Here is a 20287-nt window from a genome sequence, read left to right as displayed (position 1 = left end):
CAACGTCAGGTCGCTTTGGACCTCCATGCTCACCATTGATGGACGGGCACCTAGGTGGGATACTGGGTGCCCAATCCATCTTCCACACTGACACTGACCAGCTGAGGTCATTGCCGGTATGAGGGCTTGCAGGTCCAAACGCTTCCCCAGGAACCCCAGATTGAGTCCCCGGAGGAGCATCTCCATAAGATTCACCACTCTCTCCATGGAGGAGGCATTGCACTGGGCCATGAGGGTTAACACAGTACCTATGCTGCACAGGGTCTCCTCCACAACGGCATCATGGCACACATTCCCTCAAGTATCTCTGCTAGATCCCCCCACACACCCTGCTGGGCATCCGGCATCTGCTGCCTCAGGGATTACTCCAGAGGCCCATCATCAGCCATCAACTGAGCATTGTCCTAGCATCCAGCAGTCCTTTGACTGCCGACGCCCTGGGCACTCTCTGCCTCCGCCTGCATCTCAAGCGAATGTGAAATGCCCTCACCAATGTGCACCAATAGACTACACAGTGATGTTATGCCTACCGAGGTGCTGGTATCTACGCTGGTGCCTGCTTCACAGAGAGGGTGTGACACAGGTGCATGGTGGTCCTCAGGGGTGGGCCTTCAGGCTCCTCATAATGAACGACTGCTAGTGAGCCTAAAAGGGAAAAGGGCATGTCATTAGTTTAAGTCATGAAACTCACTGTGCATGCCCAGCACCCTGATGAGACAGAGATACACATCATGGTGCCATCGTCTTTCGATTATCAACGGGGATTCCAGGTTCCAGACTCTCAATATAGAGACAACACTGGAATGGCAGCAATAACCGACATTCTCACCTTAGTGCAACGCACTTTTACCTTCCTCTGGTACCCCAACCTGACCACGGCTGCTTGACTGAGGCGCATGGCGCCTCTCCAGTTCCAGGGCCTCCTGCTCATATCGCAAGAGGATGAGGAGGTGTGGAGGTCCCCCGCCAGCCTGCGACCTCTCAGCATTGTTATGGGATGCTTTCTCCTGGAAGGGCAGAGGAGCATTGATGAGTCCACTCTCTGCCTGCAGCATCATTGTAGCCTGGCCAATCCCACCTGAGGAACACCTCGCAGGGCTCAGCCGATTCGTGACCCTGGAGCCGCAAGGCTCGTCCACTTCGCTATATCCTGCCTCATTAACATTTGACGCTCACACTCAGTAACACCTCTGAGATCCAAGGGGGGATGGACAGCTCTTAACTGTCCTGCAAAGTGACCTATGCCAACACGGTACTCACCCTTTCCGATCGCAGCAGATCGTTGAAGCGCTTCCTGCACTGCACCCATGTGCACCTCACCAGGTCGTGGCTGCTGACCCTGGATGCCACCTCCTCCCAGGCCTTTTTGGTGAGGTGTAGGTGCCTCCTCCTCCTGTCCCTGGGGACAAGGGTTTCTCCTCACTGCCACCTCCTCCAGGAGGGCTACAAGGCACTGGTCAGAAAAATGCAGGACTGATTGCCCTGCCGATCTGCCCTCCCACCTGCCGTGTCCGCCCGCTACGGTGTCCATTCGCAACACTTCCACATCCTTAGGTGGCAACCTTGCAGGGGCTGCCGAGGCCTCATTTGAATCAGCCACCAGGTTGCCATTGGACCCGGCGGACATCATGCCCCCACCTGCCCATTTGTGCTCGTTCCCAGGCCATGTATCATGCTGGGCAGGCCTTAATTGGCCTGCCTGTGTAAAATCGTGGAGCGCTGCCGATCACGGGCGGCGGTTGGCTTTCCACCCTCCCCTGCCGATCCCGCACCCCAAGGGTAAAATTCTGCCCTTGGGTATCTAGAAATCAGTTACTGTAATGCCGCTTCCAGGCAATATGTTAGAATTTATAATTTGAGAAAAAGTTGGTGAACCTGTAGAAATACATGGATCAGTCAAAGTTTGTTGAGATGATTTAGACATGAGCTTACCAATGCAATTTCACATAATACAAAAATACTGCTGATGCTGGAAATTTGAAATAAAAACAGGAAATGCTAGATAAATTCAGCAGTTCAGGCAGCATCTGTGGAGAGGAGAAACAGAGCTAAGATTTCAGGTTGGCAATCTCTGCTTACTGATACACATTAGATGGGGATTTGATGAACAGTAGGGAGAAATTTAAAAGACCAGGAAGATATCGAGAGGCTTAATGGGAAAGGCAGACAGGTGCTAAAATGATTTTAATTTTAACAAGCTTGAAGTAATACTTATTAAGAACTAAAGCAATGGAAGGACTACACAACAACAACTTGTATTTATATAGTGCCTTTAACATAATAAAATGTCCCAAGGTGCTTCCCAAAATAGTTTGACACTGAGCCACATACCCCATGATATTAGGGCAAATGCCAAAAGCTTGATCAAAGAGGTAGCTTTTAAGGAGCCTCTTAAAGGAGGAAAGAAAGATAAAGGTGCGGAGGTTTAGGGAGGGAATTCTAAAGCTTGGGGCCTAGGCAGCTGAGGGAATGGCCACCAATGGTGGAGCAACTAAACACAGGAAAGCCAGAATTAGATGATCGCAAATAACTTGGAAGGTCTCGAGGAGATTACAGAGATAGTCAGGGGCAAGGTAGTGGAAGGATTTGAAAGCAAGGATGTGAATTTACTCAGACGTTTACAGCATGGAGGAGGTCATTCGGCCCATCCTGTTCGTTCCAATCAACGAAGGTCCGACTACACTAATCCCATTTCCAGCACCTGGCCCATAGCCCTGGAGGCTATGGCAACATAAGTAATTATCTAAATACTTGTTAAATGTTACAAGAGTTTCTGACTCAACCACCCTTTCAGGCAGTGAGTTCCACACTCCCGCCACCCTCTGGTTGAAAAGATTTCTCCTCAACTCCCCTCTTAGACTTCTAGCTCTTATCTTAAATCTATTTTTATTGACCCCTCTACTAATGGAAAAAGTGCCTTCCTATCCACCCTATCTATGCCCCTCATGACCTTATACACCTCTATCGGATCCCCGCTGAACCTTCACTGCTCCAAGGAAAACAACCCCAGCCTATCCAATTTTTCCTCATAGCTCAGACCCTCCAGCCCAGGAAGCATCCTGATAAATCACCTCTGCACCCTCTCCAGTGCAATCACATCCTCCCTACAATGTGGTGACCAGAACTGCACGCAGTACTCCAGTTGTGTCCTAACCAGCACTTTATACAGTTCCAGCATAGCCTCTCTGTTCTTATATTCTATGCCTCGGCTAATTAAGGCAAGTATCCCATATGCCTTCTTAACCACCTTATCTACCTGCCCTGCTACCCTCAGGGATCTGTGGGTATACACACGTCCCTCTGATCTTCAGTACTTTCCAGGGTCCTGCCATTCATAGTGAAACCCTTTGCCTTGTTAGCCCTCCCCAAGTGCACTACCTCACATTTTCTGGGTTGATTCCATTTGCCACTTCTCTGCCTACCTGACCAGTCCGTTGATATCCTCCTGCAGTTTATGGCCAACCTCCTCACTATTTACCATCCTACCAATTTTTGTGTCATCTACGAACTTCTTGATCATACCCCTTACATTTAAGTCCAAATCACTTATGTACACCATAAACAGCAAGGGTCCCAACACTGAGCCATGTGGAACCCCACTGGAAACAGACTTCCAATCACAGAAACATCCCTCTACCCTCTGCTTCCTGCCTCTCAGCCGATTTTGGATCCAATGTGCTACTTTGCCTTGGATCCCATGGGCCTTTACTTTCTTGACCAGTCTGCCATGAGGGACCTTATCAAAAGCCTTGCCAAAGTCCATGTAGACCACATCAAATGCATTACTCTCATCAGCACTCCTCGTTACCTCCTCAAAAAATTTGATCATATTTGTCAAGCACAACCTTCCCTTAACAAATCCATGCTGACCATCCCTGATTAACCTGTGTGACTCCAAGTGCACATATTTTCTGTCCCTCAGAATTATTTTTAGTAGCTTCCCCGCTACCGAGGTTAGACTGACTGGTCTGTAATTTCCTTGTCTATCCCCTCCTCCCATTTTTAATAATGGGATAACATTAGCAGTCCTCCAGCCCTCTGGCACCTCACCTTTGGCCAGAGAAGATTTGAAAATGACTGCCAGGGCCTCTAATATCTGTTCCCTTGCCTCCCTCAACAGCTTGGGATACATCTCATCTGGGCCTGCGGATTTGTCAACTTTTAAGGCCACTAAACCCGCTAGTACCTCCTCTCTCTCTATGTTAATTTCCTCTAATATTTCACAGTCCTTAACCCTGATGTCTATACCTGCGTCACCCTTCTCCATTGTGAAGACCGACACAAAGTATTCATTGAGGACTGTACCCACGTCTTCCGGGCCCACACACACATTACCTCTGTGGTCCCTAATTGGCCCCACTCTTTCTCTAGTTATTCTCTTCATCTTTAAATATTGAGGTGTTGCTTAATTGGGAACCAATGTAGGTCAGCAAGCACAGGGGCGATAGGCGAGGCGGTGGGACAGTGATATTGTCACTGGACTGGTATTCCAGAGACCAAGGATAATGCTCTGGACTCGAATCCCACCACAGCAGATGGTGAAATTTGAATTAAATTAAAAGTCTGATGGTGACCATGAAACCATTGTCGATTGTAGTAAAAACTCATCTGGTTCACTAATGTCCTTTAGGGAAGGAAATCTGCCGTTCTTACCTGGTCTGGCCTACATGTGACTCCAGACTCACAGCAATGTTGTTGACTCTTAAAATGCCCTCTGAACAAGGTTAATGGGATGGACAATAAATGCTGGCCTAGCCAGCGACGCCCACATCCTGTGAACGAATAAAAAAAAAATGCACTGGGACTTAGTGTAAGTAAGGATAAAAGCAGCAGGGGTATGGATGACCTTAACTTTACGGAGGATAGAATGTGGGAAGCCAACCAGCAGTGCATTAGAATAGTCAAGTCTAGAAGTAGCAAAGGCACGGATGAGGGTTTCAGCAGCAGATGAACTGAGACAAGGGTGGAATCCGGTGATGTTACAGAGGTGGAAACATGTAATCTTAGCGGATATGTGGTCAGAAGCTCATCTTGGGGTCAAATATGACAGCAAGGTTGCGAACGGCCTTGGACAGTTACAGGGAGAGGAATGGAATCGGTAACCAGTGGATAGAGTTTGTAGTGGGAACCAAGAGCAACATTCAATGAAAAGATGCGGAGAGGCTAAAGATATACAAAGAACTAGGAATTCAAGGTTGTTCATACCATTATAAAAGTCAACAGGAATTCGGGATTTGCAGTTAGGAGCATATAATATGCTCAATGAAACAATGATAAATGTTTACAATGCAGTGGTTAGGCAACAGTGAGAGTACTGTGTGAGGTTTTAAGTGTCCCGTTTTAAGAGAGAACATTAAGGCCATAGACTGAATACAGGGGTTTCATCAGGATGAAGCTAGGAATTGGAAATTGTAGTTGTGAAGAGAAACTTGAGATACTGGATTTATATCAGATGGAGCAGAGAATGAGATTTAATACTTTTTTTAAAAAAAATAAGATTTTAGTAGATGAATAGGGGAAGAATATTTTCTCTGGCTGGGAGTTAGTGATGAGGGGGCCATCAACTTAAATTTGTCACCGAGTGTGTAGAGAGATTTGGGAGTTATTGCTTTATATCGAGAGTTGTTGGAATGTCAAATATGTTGCTCCAGGGAATAATTGAGGCAGAGACTTTTAAGGAAAAATTAAGTAAATATTTGAAGCAGAACATGCTATGTGAAGAAGGCAAGGTTTGGAATTGATTTTGGATGGCTCTAACCAAGAGGCAGCATAGTCTCAGTGGACCAGATAAAGTTTTGTGCTTCCAAATACAATGATGCAGAAAACCCAGTTGGGTGCAAACAATAAAATAATACTGTGTCCATCCCATTTGCTGTACTTCTGCTCTCACCCCTTCCCCTCCCTCCCAGAACCATGACAGCCTTTCCCTTGTTCTTGCCTTCCATCTCATCAGCCTTTGTATTCAACGGATCATCCTCCCCCATTTCTGTCACTTTCCTTCCCCTACCCTTTTAGCATTCTGAAGGGACCACTCCGCCTGCAATACCCTGATCCATTCCTCAACACCCCCTTACCTTCCCATGGCACCTTTCCTTGCAAGCGCAGAAGGTGCAACAACTACCCTTTTACTTCCCCTCTGCTCACCATTCAAGGCCCATTATGGACTTGAAACGTTAACTCTGTCTTTCTCTCCACAGATGCTGTCAGAAGTGCTGAGTTTTTCCAGCGTTTTTTGTTTTTGATTCAGATTTCCAGCATCTGCAATATTTTGCCTTTATCTACAGACTTTGTTGTGCTGTGTGCTGCTCAGATTTAATTACTTAAATTGGATGTTATTTTGTAATTTTGAAGCAAACCACAAGATGGTGCTCTATGCCAAAGCCAGTAATTTCTCACCCTTGACTTCTCAGTTAAAACCAAAAATCACTAAATCTTAGAATTGTTACAGCACGGAAGGAGGCCATTTGGCCCATTGTGTCTGCACCGGCTCTCTTTAAGAGCAGTTTACCTAGTACCACTGCTCCGCCTTCTGCCCGTAGCCCTTCCGCAGGGTGGAGCAATGTTCAGAAATGTCCACTGCTGTTAAAAAACCTTCCTGGAAGCATGCATTCTTAACCAGCCCCCAAATCTCTTCCATCTCCAAGGGCAGGCTACTTTGTTCTAAATGGTGTTGAGCTACTTGTTTGTTGCTGGAGCTGCACGCATCCAGGCAAATGGAGAACACCATATATACTTGAGTAGTAGTTGATCGCTTGTAAAAGTTGAACATTGACCTTGGGCAAAATCCTTAATTTTCCATATATCTTGTGTATAAGCCGCCCCTAGTTTTTGAGGGATAGTAGAACGTGTTTTTTCATATTTTTTGGTGGTGGATAGGGTGAATGTTTAAGTGTGGTAAAGTGCCAATCAAGCAGACTCCTTTGTCCTGGATGGTGTCAATCTTGAGTGTTATTGGAGCCACACTTATCCAGGTAAGTGGAGAGTATTCCATGACAGTCCTGACTTGTGCCTTGTAGATGGTACACAGGCTTCAGGAGTCAGAAGGTCAGCTACTTAACTCAGAATTTGCAGACTCTGACCTGCACTTGTAGCCACTGTATTTAAATGGCCGGTCCAGTTCAGTTCATGGTCAGTGATAATCCCCAGGTGGTTGTTAGTGGGATTCAGTGATGGTAATGCCATTCAATGCCATGGGGAGATGGTTAGATTCTCTCTTGTTGGAGATGGTCATTGCCTGGCAGATGTGTAGTGTGAATGTTATTTGCCACTTATCAGCTCAAGTCTGAATGTTATCCAGGTCTTGCTGCATATGGCCATGGATGGCTTCAGTATCTGAGTAGTTCTGAATGAAAATGAACACTGTAATCATCAGAAAACACTCCCACTTCTGATCCTATGATGGAGGGAAGGTCATTGATGAAGCAGCTGAAGATGGTTGGGCCCAGGACACTACCCTGAAGAACTCCTGCAGCAATGTCCAGGGACTGAAATGATTGGCCTTCAACAACCACAACCATCTTCCTTTGTGCTAGGTATGACTTCAACCAGTGGAGAGTTTTCCCCTGATTCCCACTGACTTCAATTTTGCCAGGGCTCCTTGATGTCACACTCTATCAAATGCTGCCTTGATGTCAAGGACAGTCACTCTCATCTCCCCTTGTTAGTTCAGCACTTTTGTCCATGTTTGGACCAAGACTGTAATGAGGTCATGAACCGAGTGGCTCTTGCAGAACCAAAAGCAGAACATCCATGAGCAGGTTATTGCTAAGTAACTACTGCTTGCTAGCACTGTTGACGACACCTTCCATCAATTTGCTAATGAGAGAGAGTATACTGATTGAGCGGTAATTGGCCTGGTTGGATTTGTCCTGCTTTTTGTACTTAACCATTAATGTGCTGATTGCCAAAACACTCAGTCCGAAAGGCTTTCTTGGATTTAAGTGCAAAGGAGTTAGTTTTTATTGAGCAAAAAACCCACCCAGGTAAAGATAAAGATATTAAAAGTAAATCCACACCCCCACCTTCGCAACACACACAAGCATGCAAATAACAAGTTATACAGTAGGAAGTTATTTTTTGGCAAAATTAAGATTCAATGGTAAACGGTTAAAAAAAAGCCCACAGCTTGAGTTGAGTCCTTCCCTGGTTTCCTTGGCTGGGGAAGATTTTTCCCAATGTGGTCTTGAAATTCCAATGGAGTTGAGACAGATGTAAACTGCAATTTCTGGAGACAGTCTCTTTTAAAGTGTGATCCATCTTTTCCAAAAGTTGTAGTGGCTTCCAAAATGTATCAAAGATAAAATTTTGAACATGAATGCGAAGGGGAGAGAGATGGTATTACTGCTCCATTGGCTGATTTCTTCCAGACTGTATTTTTAGCAGCTTGGGTGTTATACTAAAAGACAATTCAAAAATGGCTATTCTGGTCACATGACCTCTCTCCCCATAATGATTTCAGAAGGTAATTGATTAGCTCATGTCTAAACAGAGATTTTTGTTTTATGCCGAGATAATTAGATTCTGTAATGTCCCAGCCATATTTCTGAATGAACCTTTCTCCCCTGTGATGAGCTAGGAAGAACACTATGTCGCCATTATCCCAAGAGACTTCTGTCTCTGCCTCAAAGGCTAGCTTTATAGAAATGCAAATGGCAAGAACCAGTACAGTTTCAGTTCACCTTTTGAAGTAATTCTTGACATCAGTAGATGTGAAATCCCATAGGAGGTTGTTTTGGCATGCCTGAATTGTAATCCACATTGGAGATTTCCAGAAACTGGCCAACTTGTCATACCAGACATCAGGTGACCTGTGGCAGCCATCTTAAGTCAACGTCTTGCTTGCTTTTTAAAATTTCTTTTAAAGCAGTTTAATGTATATTTGACCTGATGGAATTAAAGATAAATATCACACATGCACAGGTCACGTCAATGTGACACTATTTGTCACGGTCTGCAAACAGATAGCATATACTCTGAGCCCATATGATTGGTAGGAAAACAGCACTAGTGTTAGGAACTCCAGATGCAATTCCCAGAGACGGTGACCTACCCTTGAAAATGACAGCATCCAGACCATCGTCAACACCTTCACCGAGGTGTACGAGAGCATGGGCCTTACACTAAACACCCGTAAGACAAAGATCCTCTACCAACCTTCCCCCTCCGTACTGCACTGCAACCCCCCTTCCCCCCACACCCCCGCTGGTTATCAAAATCCACAACGAGGCCTTGGACAATGTGGCCAGCTTTCCGTACCTTGGAAGCCTACTGTCAACAAGGGCAGACATCGACGACAAGGGTCCAACACCACCATCAGTGCGCCTGCGCAGCCTTCGGCCACCTGAGAAAGAGAGTGTTTGAAGGTCAGGACCTCAAACCTGGCACCAAGCTCATGCTCTACAGAGTAGATACCCGCTCTCCTATATGGCTCACAGACCTGGACTATTTACAGCAGGCACCTCAAAACGCTGGAGAAGTACCACCAGTGCTGCCTCCCCAAGATCCTGCAAATCCATTGGCAGGATAGGCACACCAACATCAGTGTTCTCGCTCAGGCCAACATCCCCAGCATCAAAGCATTGACCATACTCGATCAGCTCCTCTGGGCAGGCTACATTGTCTGCATGCCTGCCATGAGACTCCCAAAACAAGCGCTATACTCGGAGCTTCGACACAGCAAGCGAACCCTAGGAGGGCAGAGGAAACACTTCGAGGACACCCTCAAAGCCTCCTTGAATAAGTGAAACATCCCCACTGACATCTGGGAGTCCCTAGACCAAAACCGCCCGGCGTGGAGGGAAAGCATCGGGGAAGGAGTTGAACAAGAGGGGTGAGGAATCGCGCTTGGATAGAGGTAGCAATTCAAGGTGTAGAGCAAAATAGTAATATGGGAAATGAGGGTCAGAGAATGGCAGGAAGGGACAGAGAGAAACAAAACCTAAGACTAGATGTTGCAAAGGTAACAAAAAGACAAAACTGAAGGCTATATCTGAATGCATGAAGCATTCATAACAATGTAAATGAATTGATGGCCCACATTGAAGTAAATAAATATGATCTGATAGCAATTACGAAGACGTGGCTGCAGGACCACAAAGATTTGGGTCCTTAATATTATGGGGCACGTGACATTCAAGAAGAATAGGAAGCTAGGTAAAGGTGGAGGGGTAACACTGTTAATCAAAAAGGACATTGGTGCATTAGTTAGAGATGACCTTTATTCAGGAGATCAGGATGTAGAATCGGTTTGTGTGGAGATGAGGAATAGTTAGGGGGAAAAGTCATTAGTGGGATTGGCCTAAAGCCCCCTAATAGCCACAGTGTAGGATAAAATATTCAAGAGAAAATATTGTATGCTTGTGATAAAGGAATGGCAATAATCATGAGTGATTTTAATCTACATACAAACTGGAAAAATCAGATTGGCTGTAGTAGCCTGGATGAGGAGTTCTTAGAATTTTATCGAGAGAGTTTCTTAGAGCAGCATGCTCTGGAACCAACTAGAGAGCAGGTTATATTAGACTTGGTATTGCGTAACGTTCTTAATTACTGGGTTACTTAATGACCTCAGACTAAAGGCACTGCCAAGTAGCAGCGACCACAATATGATTGAATTTTACATCCAGTTTGAAAGGGAGAAGAGTGGGCCTAAGACTAGCATTCTAAATTTAAATAAGGGCAACTATGTGGGGATGAAAGCTGAGCTAGCTGAAGTGAACTGGGAAACTAGGCTAGAGGATAGATCAATAGAGAAGCAGAGGCAAACATTTAAGGGGATATTTCAGAGTATTCAGAGTAAGTATGTTCCTACTATAAAGAAAAATTCTGAGGGGAGGACCCACCATCTGTGGTTAACTAAAGAAGTTAAGAAAACCATCAAACTTAAGGAAAAAGCATACAATTCCGCAAAGATGAGTGGCAGGTTAGATGATTGGACAGAATATATAGAATGGCTAAAAGGTTTATCAGGAGAAAGATATTAGAGTATGAGAGGAAGCTAGCTAGAAATGTAAAAATGGATAGCAAGAGTTTCTATAGGTACTTAAAAAGGAAAAGAGTGAGTAAAGTTAGTGTTGGTCCTCTAGAGAATGACAGTGGGGAGTTATCAGTAGTTAATAAGGAAATGGAGGAAGAAATGAACATATATTTTGTTTCTGTGTTCACTATAGAAGATACAAAAAACATTCCAGTAATAGCTGCAAATCAGGAGATGAACAGGAGAAAGGAGCTTGGTGAAATTGAAATCACTAGGGAAATGGCACTGAGCAAATTGATGGCGCTGCGGGCTGGCAAGTCTCCAGGTCCTGATGGACTACATCCTAGGGTCTTCAAAGAGGTGGCTAATGAGGTAGTCGATGAGCTGGTGTTAATTTTGCTAAATTCGCTAGATTCTGGAAAGGTTCCATCAGATCAGAAAGTAGCAAATATAACACCTCTAAGCAAGAAGGGAAGGAGGCAGAAAACAGGAAACTATAGGACAGTTATCTTGACGTCTGTCATGGGGAAGTTATTAGAATCAATCATTAAGGAGGCTATAGCTGGGCACTTAGAAGAGCTCAAGGCAATCGGGAAGAGTCAGCATGGTTTTGTGAAAGGAAAATCATATTTAACCAATTTATTGGAGTTTTTTGAAGGAGTAACATGCGCAGTGGATAAAGGGGGGCCTGCAGACAAACTGTACTTGGATTTCCAGAAGGCATTTGATAAGGTACCACATCAAAGATTATTATGGAAATTAAAAGTGCATGATGTAGTGGGTAACATATTAGCATGGATAGAAGATTGGCTGGCTGGCAGAAAGCAGAGAGTATGCATAAATGGGTCTTTTTCTGATTGGCAGGATGTAACGAGTAGCGTGCCACAGGGGCCTGTACTGGGGCCTCAACCTTTTACGATTTACATCAATGACTTAGATGAAGGGAGTAAAAACATGATAGCTAAATTTGCAGATGACACAAAGATAGGTTGGAAAGCATGTTGTGAAGAGGACATGAGGTTGCAGATGGATATAGATAGGTTGAGTGAGTGGCAAAGATCCGGCAAATGGAGTTTAATGTGGGAAAATGTGAAGTTGTTCACTTTGGCAGGAAGAACAAAAAAGCAGGGTTTTACTTAAATCGAGAATGGCTGCATAATTCTGAGGTGCAGAGGGATTTCGGTGTTCTAGTACATGAGTCACAAAAAGTTAGTATGCAGGTACAGCAAGTAATTAAGAAGTCTAATGGAATGCTATCCTTTATTATTAGAGGGATTCAACATAAAAGTAAGAATGTTAGTTATACAGGGCATTGGTGAGACTACATCTCGAATACTGTGCAGTTTTGGCCTCCTTATTTAAGGAAGGATTTAAATGCATTGGAGACGGTTCAAAGGAGGTTTACTAGATTGATACCTGGAATGAGTGGGTTGTGTTCTGAGGAAAGGTTAGACAGACTGGGCTTGTTTCCGCTGGAGTTTAGAAGAGTGAGGGGTAATGATTGAAATATATAAGATCCTGAATAGTATTAACAAGGTGGATGTAGAAAGGATGTTTCCTCTTGTGGGTGAGTCCAGAACTAGGGGGGCACTGTTTTAAAATTAGGGGTTCCCCTTTTAGGATAGAGATGAGGAGAATTTTTTCCTCTAAGTGTTGTGCAACCTTGGATCTCTCTGCCTCTGAAGGCCGTGGATGTTGAATATTTTTAAGGCGGAGATCGATCGATTCTTGTTAGGCAAGGGAATCAAAGGTTATCAGGGTTAGATGGGAATGCAGAAATCAAAACACAAAGATGATCAGCCATGATCTTATTGAATGGCGGAGCAGACTTGAGGGGCCGGACGGTCTACTCCTGTTCCTGTTTCTTATGTTCTTATGAACACCTCCAGTCTCGTCACCAAAGGCTAGCTGAAGCCAAGCGTTGACAGCAAAAGGAGCGCGTGGCAACCCGGGCACCCAACCTACCCGTTCCCCCTACCACCATCTGCCCCACCTGTGACAGAGACTGTAGGTCATGCATTGGACTCTTCAGTCACCTGAGAACTCATTTTTAGTGTGGAAGCAAGTCATCCTCGTCCCCGAGGGACAGCCGAAGAAGAAGGGCAGTGACATTGTGGTATGTCAGGTCTTGATCCAGGGAGTCCAGAGCAGTCTTGGAGACTGGGGAAAATAATGAGAACTAGCAAAATTCTGCTGAGCTGCAGAAGGCTGAGGAAGTTTCAGAAATTCTACAGGAGGCGACAGAGCAGTAAGGATTAAGAAGGCCAAGGACAAGCAACTGAAGTAAAAGGGGCCAGGATAAAGCCTGCCAAATTTACTGATGCCAGGGTAGAATCGGTAGAATTTAAAAGCAAAAAACTGCGGATGCTGGAAATCCAAAACAAAAACAAAAATACCTGCAAAAACTCAGCAGGTCAGGCAGCATCTGCGGAGAGGAACACAGTTAACGTTTCAAGTCCGAATGACCCTTCAACAGAACTAAGTAAAAATAGAAGAAGGGTGAAATTTAAGCTGGTTTAAGGGGTGGGTGGGAGAAGTAGAGCTGGATAAAGGGCCAGTGATAGGTGGAGATAACCAAAAGATGTCACAGACAAAAGGTCAAAGAGGTGTTGAAGGTGGTGATATTATCTAAGAAAGTCGACTTTTTCCAGGACTGCAGGGGCAAATTTGAATCTCCACTAACCCCCACAGCTCACCAGAAATCACGTGACTGTTGACCTTGAAGTTCCCAAAGCACTACAACCAGCTGGTAATGAAAATCGTATGCCGCTAGACAACACCTAACTGCAAATTTTAAAAGGGAAAAAGGGATAGAAGGCACTAGAGTCCTGGAAACAAGCCTTCTTTAAAGCCAGACCCCAAGGCCAGAAGAAATTCCTTTACACTGTGCCTCACCAAAAGGATGATGAGAAACCAAAACTTTAAAAAGGCTGTTACAGACAAAGCGAGCCATATCAAGTATAAGATTAATGTGTGAATGATAGAATGAACGTGTACAAACTGTGTTCACATTTCCCATGCTTTATCATGAGAGCAATGTAAAAAAAAATGTAATCAAGATTCATTTTTTTTTCTGTGCAGCGAAGGCACTTCATACACAGTGAAGGCATGTCCTATTCATAATTTTAAACATGGACTGAACTCAGTATATAATTTTCTAGAACTGTCTTTTATCTTTTAAAAAAAAGGGATGCTAACAAGACTGTTAAGTTGGCTGTCGAGGGTCGGGTGACTTTTGCTATTTCTGCATAGACAGTGGATTAACTCATGTCTGAAAATGTCTCTGGAAAGTTCTCAAATGTAAATGGGTTTCTCAGGTGCAAAGGGACCATTATTTATTTACCAGCTCAGGGGAAGAGATCTAACAAACAGTGACTGCCAGACATGTCAGAGCCATGAGGAGGGAATATCAAATAAGGTCTCCCAGTGAGCTAATCGTAGCTGGTATGTTTATGAGTTATCAATCATTGCCCCATTGAGTATCAATCACCCTGGCTCCAGCTTATTATGTGGACAGTGGCAGTTGATTATGTGTTCGAAACTGTCTTCAGATAAATTATTATTCCAAGAACCGGAGAGAAACTTTGGCAAGAACACCATCTGCAGATAACATCAGCAGCAGCCAAATGCAGTAAGATCCATGCCTTTTTAAAACCCTGGAGGTTGTACATCTAAAAGGTCTCCCTTCCTGATTCGTATTTCAAGCCCACCCGTAAAGAAACTTGATATTCTGGTAAGAAGAAACTATGAATGACAAACTTTGCAACCTGCTGAATATCGATCTCTTTGAGGGAATCCTACAATAATCTAGTTATTGAAGCCACCTAAACTACCCTTTCGGAGTGAAAAGCGTCACCTTCGCCAAGCCCACAATGACTGTTTTTTCCTACAGTGAGCCAAACCCGTGAGCTATTGTCAGGAAGACATTATAATTCTCATAATGTTATTGGAATTTATTGTAAAATAGAGTAATAATGGAATGTGTCTGTGTGTATATATGTGAATTAATTGGATTAAAGACAGCTGGTCCGAAGGCTTTGATGTAAACATAGTACACATGGGACAAGTTTAGAATGTAAAGTAAAAGGACATTTGCATTTTTAAATAAACCAGACTAGATTGTTTTCAAAAGAGGGAGTGAAACATGTCACCTAGCCAGGTGAAGTTTAGAAAGAGTGTTTATTTTTTCCAAAGATTACTGGTAAAACTTAGTGCTATGAGAGATTTTTATTATCAGGAAGATAAAGTCCAAAGATATAGTGGAACAATGGGAATTTAACTTGTTCAGGGTATCACACTTCTTTGCCTGGGTCTTTTAGAATCTATGTGCCTTATTGTTGCATTAATGAAAGGGTAACTGGAAGTCAGATTAAGTAGGGAATTTAGAAGTTATCATAGTAATTTATAGACCTATGTATGTGTTTAAAATCATTTCTCTTATTAATAAATGTTTAATCTAGTTTTGTAAAAACCTGTAAGACTTGGTGGCCTTATTACAACTGAATTCAAGGAACGCATCTCGAAATTTATGCAAATTAAAAGATGAGTTGTGGCAGTTATTTCAAGTTTCCCTTTGGGATTTGAACAACTCAGCATTTACCATCAGCTGTGCCATAACACTGTGAACATTTTTTGTTTACAACTTGTAAAAGTGTGCTATACTCTTGATCTGTATCTTTTGTGTGTATGTGTGCATATGTCTAAGTCTGAGAGTGATATAGCATTTAGACTTTCAGGGTCAATGCATGAATAAATAATTCTCTTTATGTAAACCCGCAAAAGCTTGTTGCTGTTATTTAAATTGACTGCACACACTCCAGGCACTAAGAAACATATACACCTTCCTTTCCAGGACAGGAAGGGAAAGGTTTCAGTTCTCTCCCGACCCTGGCTGTAACAGGTTTTGAATAAAATTCATTTTATTGGCTTGCTTTATGCTGAATATTTGTTGTTGATTGGTATTTTTTATTACCTTCCTAGTGAATGAACTGTTACAAATTTTTTCAATTAAAAAATTAACTTATCAGATGGTTTTTGAAGCAAATTATTTGTTGCATGGCTGATGTTTTTTTTAAGTGCAATGTGGTAGATTTAACTCTTGAACACCAATAATAGAGTTTGTTTAGGAAAGCAATGCTAATTTTGATTATGTTGCATGTAATACAAAAATTGAATGCACCATTATCAAATTTTGTCAGAACAAAGCACTTGCATTTATATATTGCCTTCCATATTCAGAACTTTCCAAAGCACTTCACAGCCATCAAGTTACTTGTTGAAGTTACTTATTGACTGTTTTGTAGATAAAACAACATTGATTATGCAGTGACTTTTGAATATAGACTTAAATCACTTGCTTTATGCTTATGTAATAATGTGAATAAATGCATACCACAACACGTTCATGCTTGTGTTGTTTGAAGAAAAGGATATCTAAATATTCTTGTATTCTATACAACTTAATGATACTCATTTATAACTTGCAGTGTTGATGATGCTTCTGACAATGCTCATTGCTCAAATCAAAAATTAGAGGGATCCTTCAGTGAGGAAGAACCCACAGTGCACACAAGACAAGATAGTGGAACACAGTTTTATACAGAAACTGGTTAGTACTGACTTGAACTGGTTTTACACTGTTGCCTGTAGTGGTACTTTGTTTTTGTTCAGTTCTTGGTTTGGCAAGATGATGGGAACAGTATGTTCTCAAAGAGCTCAAAGGAAAATGGCATAAAAAACGAGTTGCTGTCATTTTATTTTCCTGTATGGTCAAACAGTTTTTGTGGTGTGCTCAATCTTTGACTCAGTTTCGACTGATTGCCAATGACATAGTATGGGGTCAGTATGGCTAGCTGTGATACTGGGCCAATCTCCCAACATGGGTGTGCCCTGCACTAAGCAGAACATTGAACAGTTATGCCATGCTTCTGCTTCCATCAAGAAAATATGTATTTCAAGTCTGTAGATTAAAAACATATTGTATCATATAAGGTGGTCACAGTGCAAAGAATGTTGAAGAATTGATGTAGGTTCCTCTTGGAACCTACCCTTACTGAGTTCAGTCACAATTTGGGAAGCCTTTCCAGTAGGGCTCGTTGAGCTTGGTGACTCCAAAATAAATTTGAAATTATATAGCCATTGTCAGTACATGCTTTACTTTAGAAAAAAGATACAATGAATGGTCGTTCTACTGGACTATTTCTGCTTCCTCTAAAGTGAGGATCTGCAACAATTTATAAGCCCAGATCCTCTGGCCAGCAGCAGAGAGGGTGCACTCACCATTGACTGTGATTTAATTTGCCCACTTATCATTTTATGCTCGAGTCTTTGCATGTTCTGATGCTGGCTCCAGCAGCGTTGCAGTGACAACAGAGTGGGAAGGCCAAGTGATGAACATAATTCCAGCGAAGCCACTCCCCCTATTGTCATGAATTGAAGACATGCCCCATAAGGTCTGTCTTCAGTTCATAGACTTACACTGGTCTAAATGGAGTTGTCACCCCGACACTGGTCAACCTTCCCTCATCGACAGTGCTCCCCCCACTTCCTGACAATCCTCGCCCCCTGACAATGCTCATCCCTTCCTCAAATCCCTGGCAATGCTTACCCCCATCCTCACCTCCCTGACAATGCTCACTCCTTTCCATATCCCCTCGACAATGCTCATCCCCACCCTCAACCCCCCAACAATCCTCATTCCCTTCTTCACCCACTCAACAATGCTCACCCCCTTCCACATCCCTCTGACAATGCTCACCCCCTTCCTCATTCCAAAAATATCAAACTCACCCCTGACATTGCTCATCCTCCCTAACCCCCAATTCCCCGGCAATGCTGATATTTCCGACGTCGACCAGACAGGAGCCAGGGATTCTGGAAGGTGAGTCAGGAGAGGGATGGGGGGGAATGAACATTTTCAGGAGGTGAAAAGTGGAGGGTGAGCTGGGATGGGATGATGGGTGAACACTGGAGCGGGGGGTGGGGGTGGTGAACATTGCTGGGAAGGGTGCGAACATTGTCGGCCAGGGGTTGAAGCATTGTCAAGGTGGCAGGGGAGGGCAACATTGGCAAGACAGATGTAAACATTGTCAGGAGTGAGGGTGGGTTAGCATTGCCAGGAGGGGGAAGGGTGAACATTGCTTGAATGGGGATGAACATTGTCGAGTGTGAGGGGGGAGACGAGCATTAGTAGGTCAAGTATGAATGTTGTTGGGTGGGGGTAGCATTGCTAAGAGGCAGATTGGAGGGAGGGTGAACATATTTGCGAGACAAGTCTGAACATTGTTGAGTTGGGGGTGAACATTGCCGAGAGTGGGGAGATGAACATTGTCAGGACAGGGGCAGCCAGGATGGGGGTGAACATCGTTGTGGTTGCCATTGTGCTTTGACACTACAACTGATTTAGAGTTACACTCCTCAGCAGGCTTTACACCTGCTAGGCAAAACTCTAAATAAAAGTCGGCCTATGTATAGGGCAAACAGCCCAAGCCTCTGTAGTTCTGGCCATCTCACCCCACTGTCATAGGGAATCGTGCAGCAATCCAGGCAGGGTAAGAATGGCAAATGTAAGTTTAAATTTCCCCCTTATGTATTGTGCATGCCTGCACTTCAGGACTTCCTCAGGGTCCCAAGGCGCATCAGTGACTTATGTTGACTCACTAGGCCCTCCCCATACGAAAAGATTCAGGCCATCAACTTCAAGTGAAGGGAAAGAGCTTGCGTATATATAGCGACATTCACGATTCCGGTTGTCTGAAAGCCTTTCAGAGACATGAAGTACATTGGAAGTGTAGTCACTACTGTAATGTAGGGAAACTTGGCAGTCAATTTGCACAAAGCAATATTTCACAAAAAGCAATGAGCTAAATGGCCAGTAATTTTGTTTGTTAGTGATATTGGTTTAGGAATCAGTATTGGCTAGGATACAGAGAGAACTCCCCTGCTCCTTTTCCAATAGCGACATGAGGGAGAGAAAAGGAATCAAAGGAAGGAATTCAAATGCATTGCAAGTGGATAGATATATTCTGGTCTGCTCTTTGGTTGATGTTTTGTTGATCAAGGAGCAGCCCCCTTGGGTGACATGTGTGCCTCCATCTCTCACTTCTCAAACAGCATCCAATTTCCTACAATAAACGGGGTATTGGTAAGGCCGTACCTAAAGTACTTTGTGCAGTTTTGGTCTCCTTATCTAAAGAACAACATATTTGCTCAGGAGGGAGTGCAACAACAGACCGTTAGACTGATTCCTGAGATGAGGAATTGCCTTAGGGGGAGAGATTGAGTAGACTAGGACTGTTTTCCCCGGGGATTTAGAAGGATGACGGGGACCTAATTGAAATATATAAAATTCTTGACAGAGTAGATACTGAGAAAAAGTTCCCCCTAGCTGGGAAATGTAGAACAAAGGGTCAGAGTTTCAGGATAGGGGGTTGGCTAGATAAGACTTGGAGGAGGAAATATTTCTTTACTTACAGGGTTGTGAGTCTTTGGAATTCTCTAACCCAGAGAGTTATGGATGCTTAGTCGTTCGGTTATTTTCAAGACAGAGATCCATAGATTTTTGAATACTAAGGGAATTAAGATAGTGTAGAAAGGGTTAGGTAGGAGATCAGCCATGAGCTTGTTGAATGACAGAGTTGACTCAAAGGCCATATGGCCAATTCTAGCTCCTTTGTTTTTCATGTTTTTATGTTCCGGTTGCCAATGATTCTGAATGCACTGCAAATGTTGAATAGAGGGAGACGGTGGTGTAGTGGTCATGTCACTAGCCAAGTAATCCAGAAGTCCAGGCTAATTCCCTGGGCACATGGATTCAAATCCCGCCACAGTGGCTGGCAGAATTTAAATTCAATTAATTAGACTGGGAATTCTAAAGCTCGTCTCAGTGACCATGAAACTATCATCGATTGTGGTAAAAACCCACCTGGTTCACCTAATGCCCTTTAGGGAAGGAAATCTGCCATCTTTACCTGGGTCTGGCCTACATATGACTTCAGACCACACAGCAATGTGGTTGGACTCTTAAATGCCCTTTGAAATGGCCTACGAAGCCACTCAGTTCAAGCGCAGTTAGGAATGGGCAAATGCTGGCCTTGCAGGCGATGCCCACATACCAGGAAAGAATTTTTTTTAAATGTTGAACTATATGATTTTTGTAGCTTCTCGAAATTAGAGGACTTATTGCACTTTTTAATATTAGAACTATTTCATAGCCTCAGTAGACTGAATAGCTCAAGAGCTATTACAAAGAGATTTCCAGATTATTTTAAATCCATTTAAAGACTGAAAATGTTTAATTTGGGGGAGAATTTT

General features: G+C 43.6%; 1 protein-coding gene across 1 annotated transcript in view; it reads left to right on the top strand.

Moving 5' to 3' along the window:
- ccdc138 (coiled-coil domain containing 138) overlaps positions 1-20287 on the top strand; it is a 133777-nt gene that overhangs the window by 27320 nt on the left and 86170 nt on the right. Inside the window, exon 4 of the mRNA XM_078545557.1 lies at positions 16462-16583. Coding sequence (XP_078401683.1) covers positions 16462-16583 — 122 coding nt within the window. The remainder of the gene's footprint in view (positions 1-16461; positions 16584-20287) is intronic.

The sequence above is a fragment of the Cetorhinus maximus genome, chromosome 7, assembly GCF_964194155.1.
Source record: "Cetorhinus maximus chromosome 7, sCetMax3.hap1.1, whole genome shotgun sequence".
Lineage (NCBI taxonomy): Eukaryota > Metazoa > Chordata > Chondrichthyes > Lamniformes > Cetorhinidae > Cetorhinus > Cetorhinus maximus.
The sequence above is the reverse complement of the archived record's forward strand: the minus strand, read 5'-3'. Positions and strand labels throughout refer to the sequence as shown.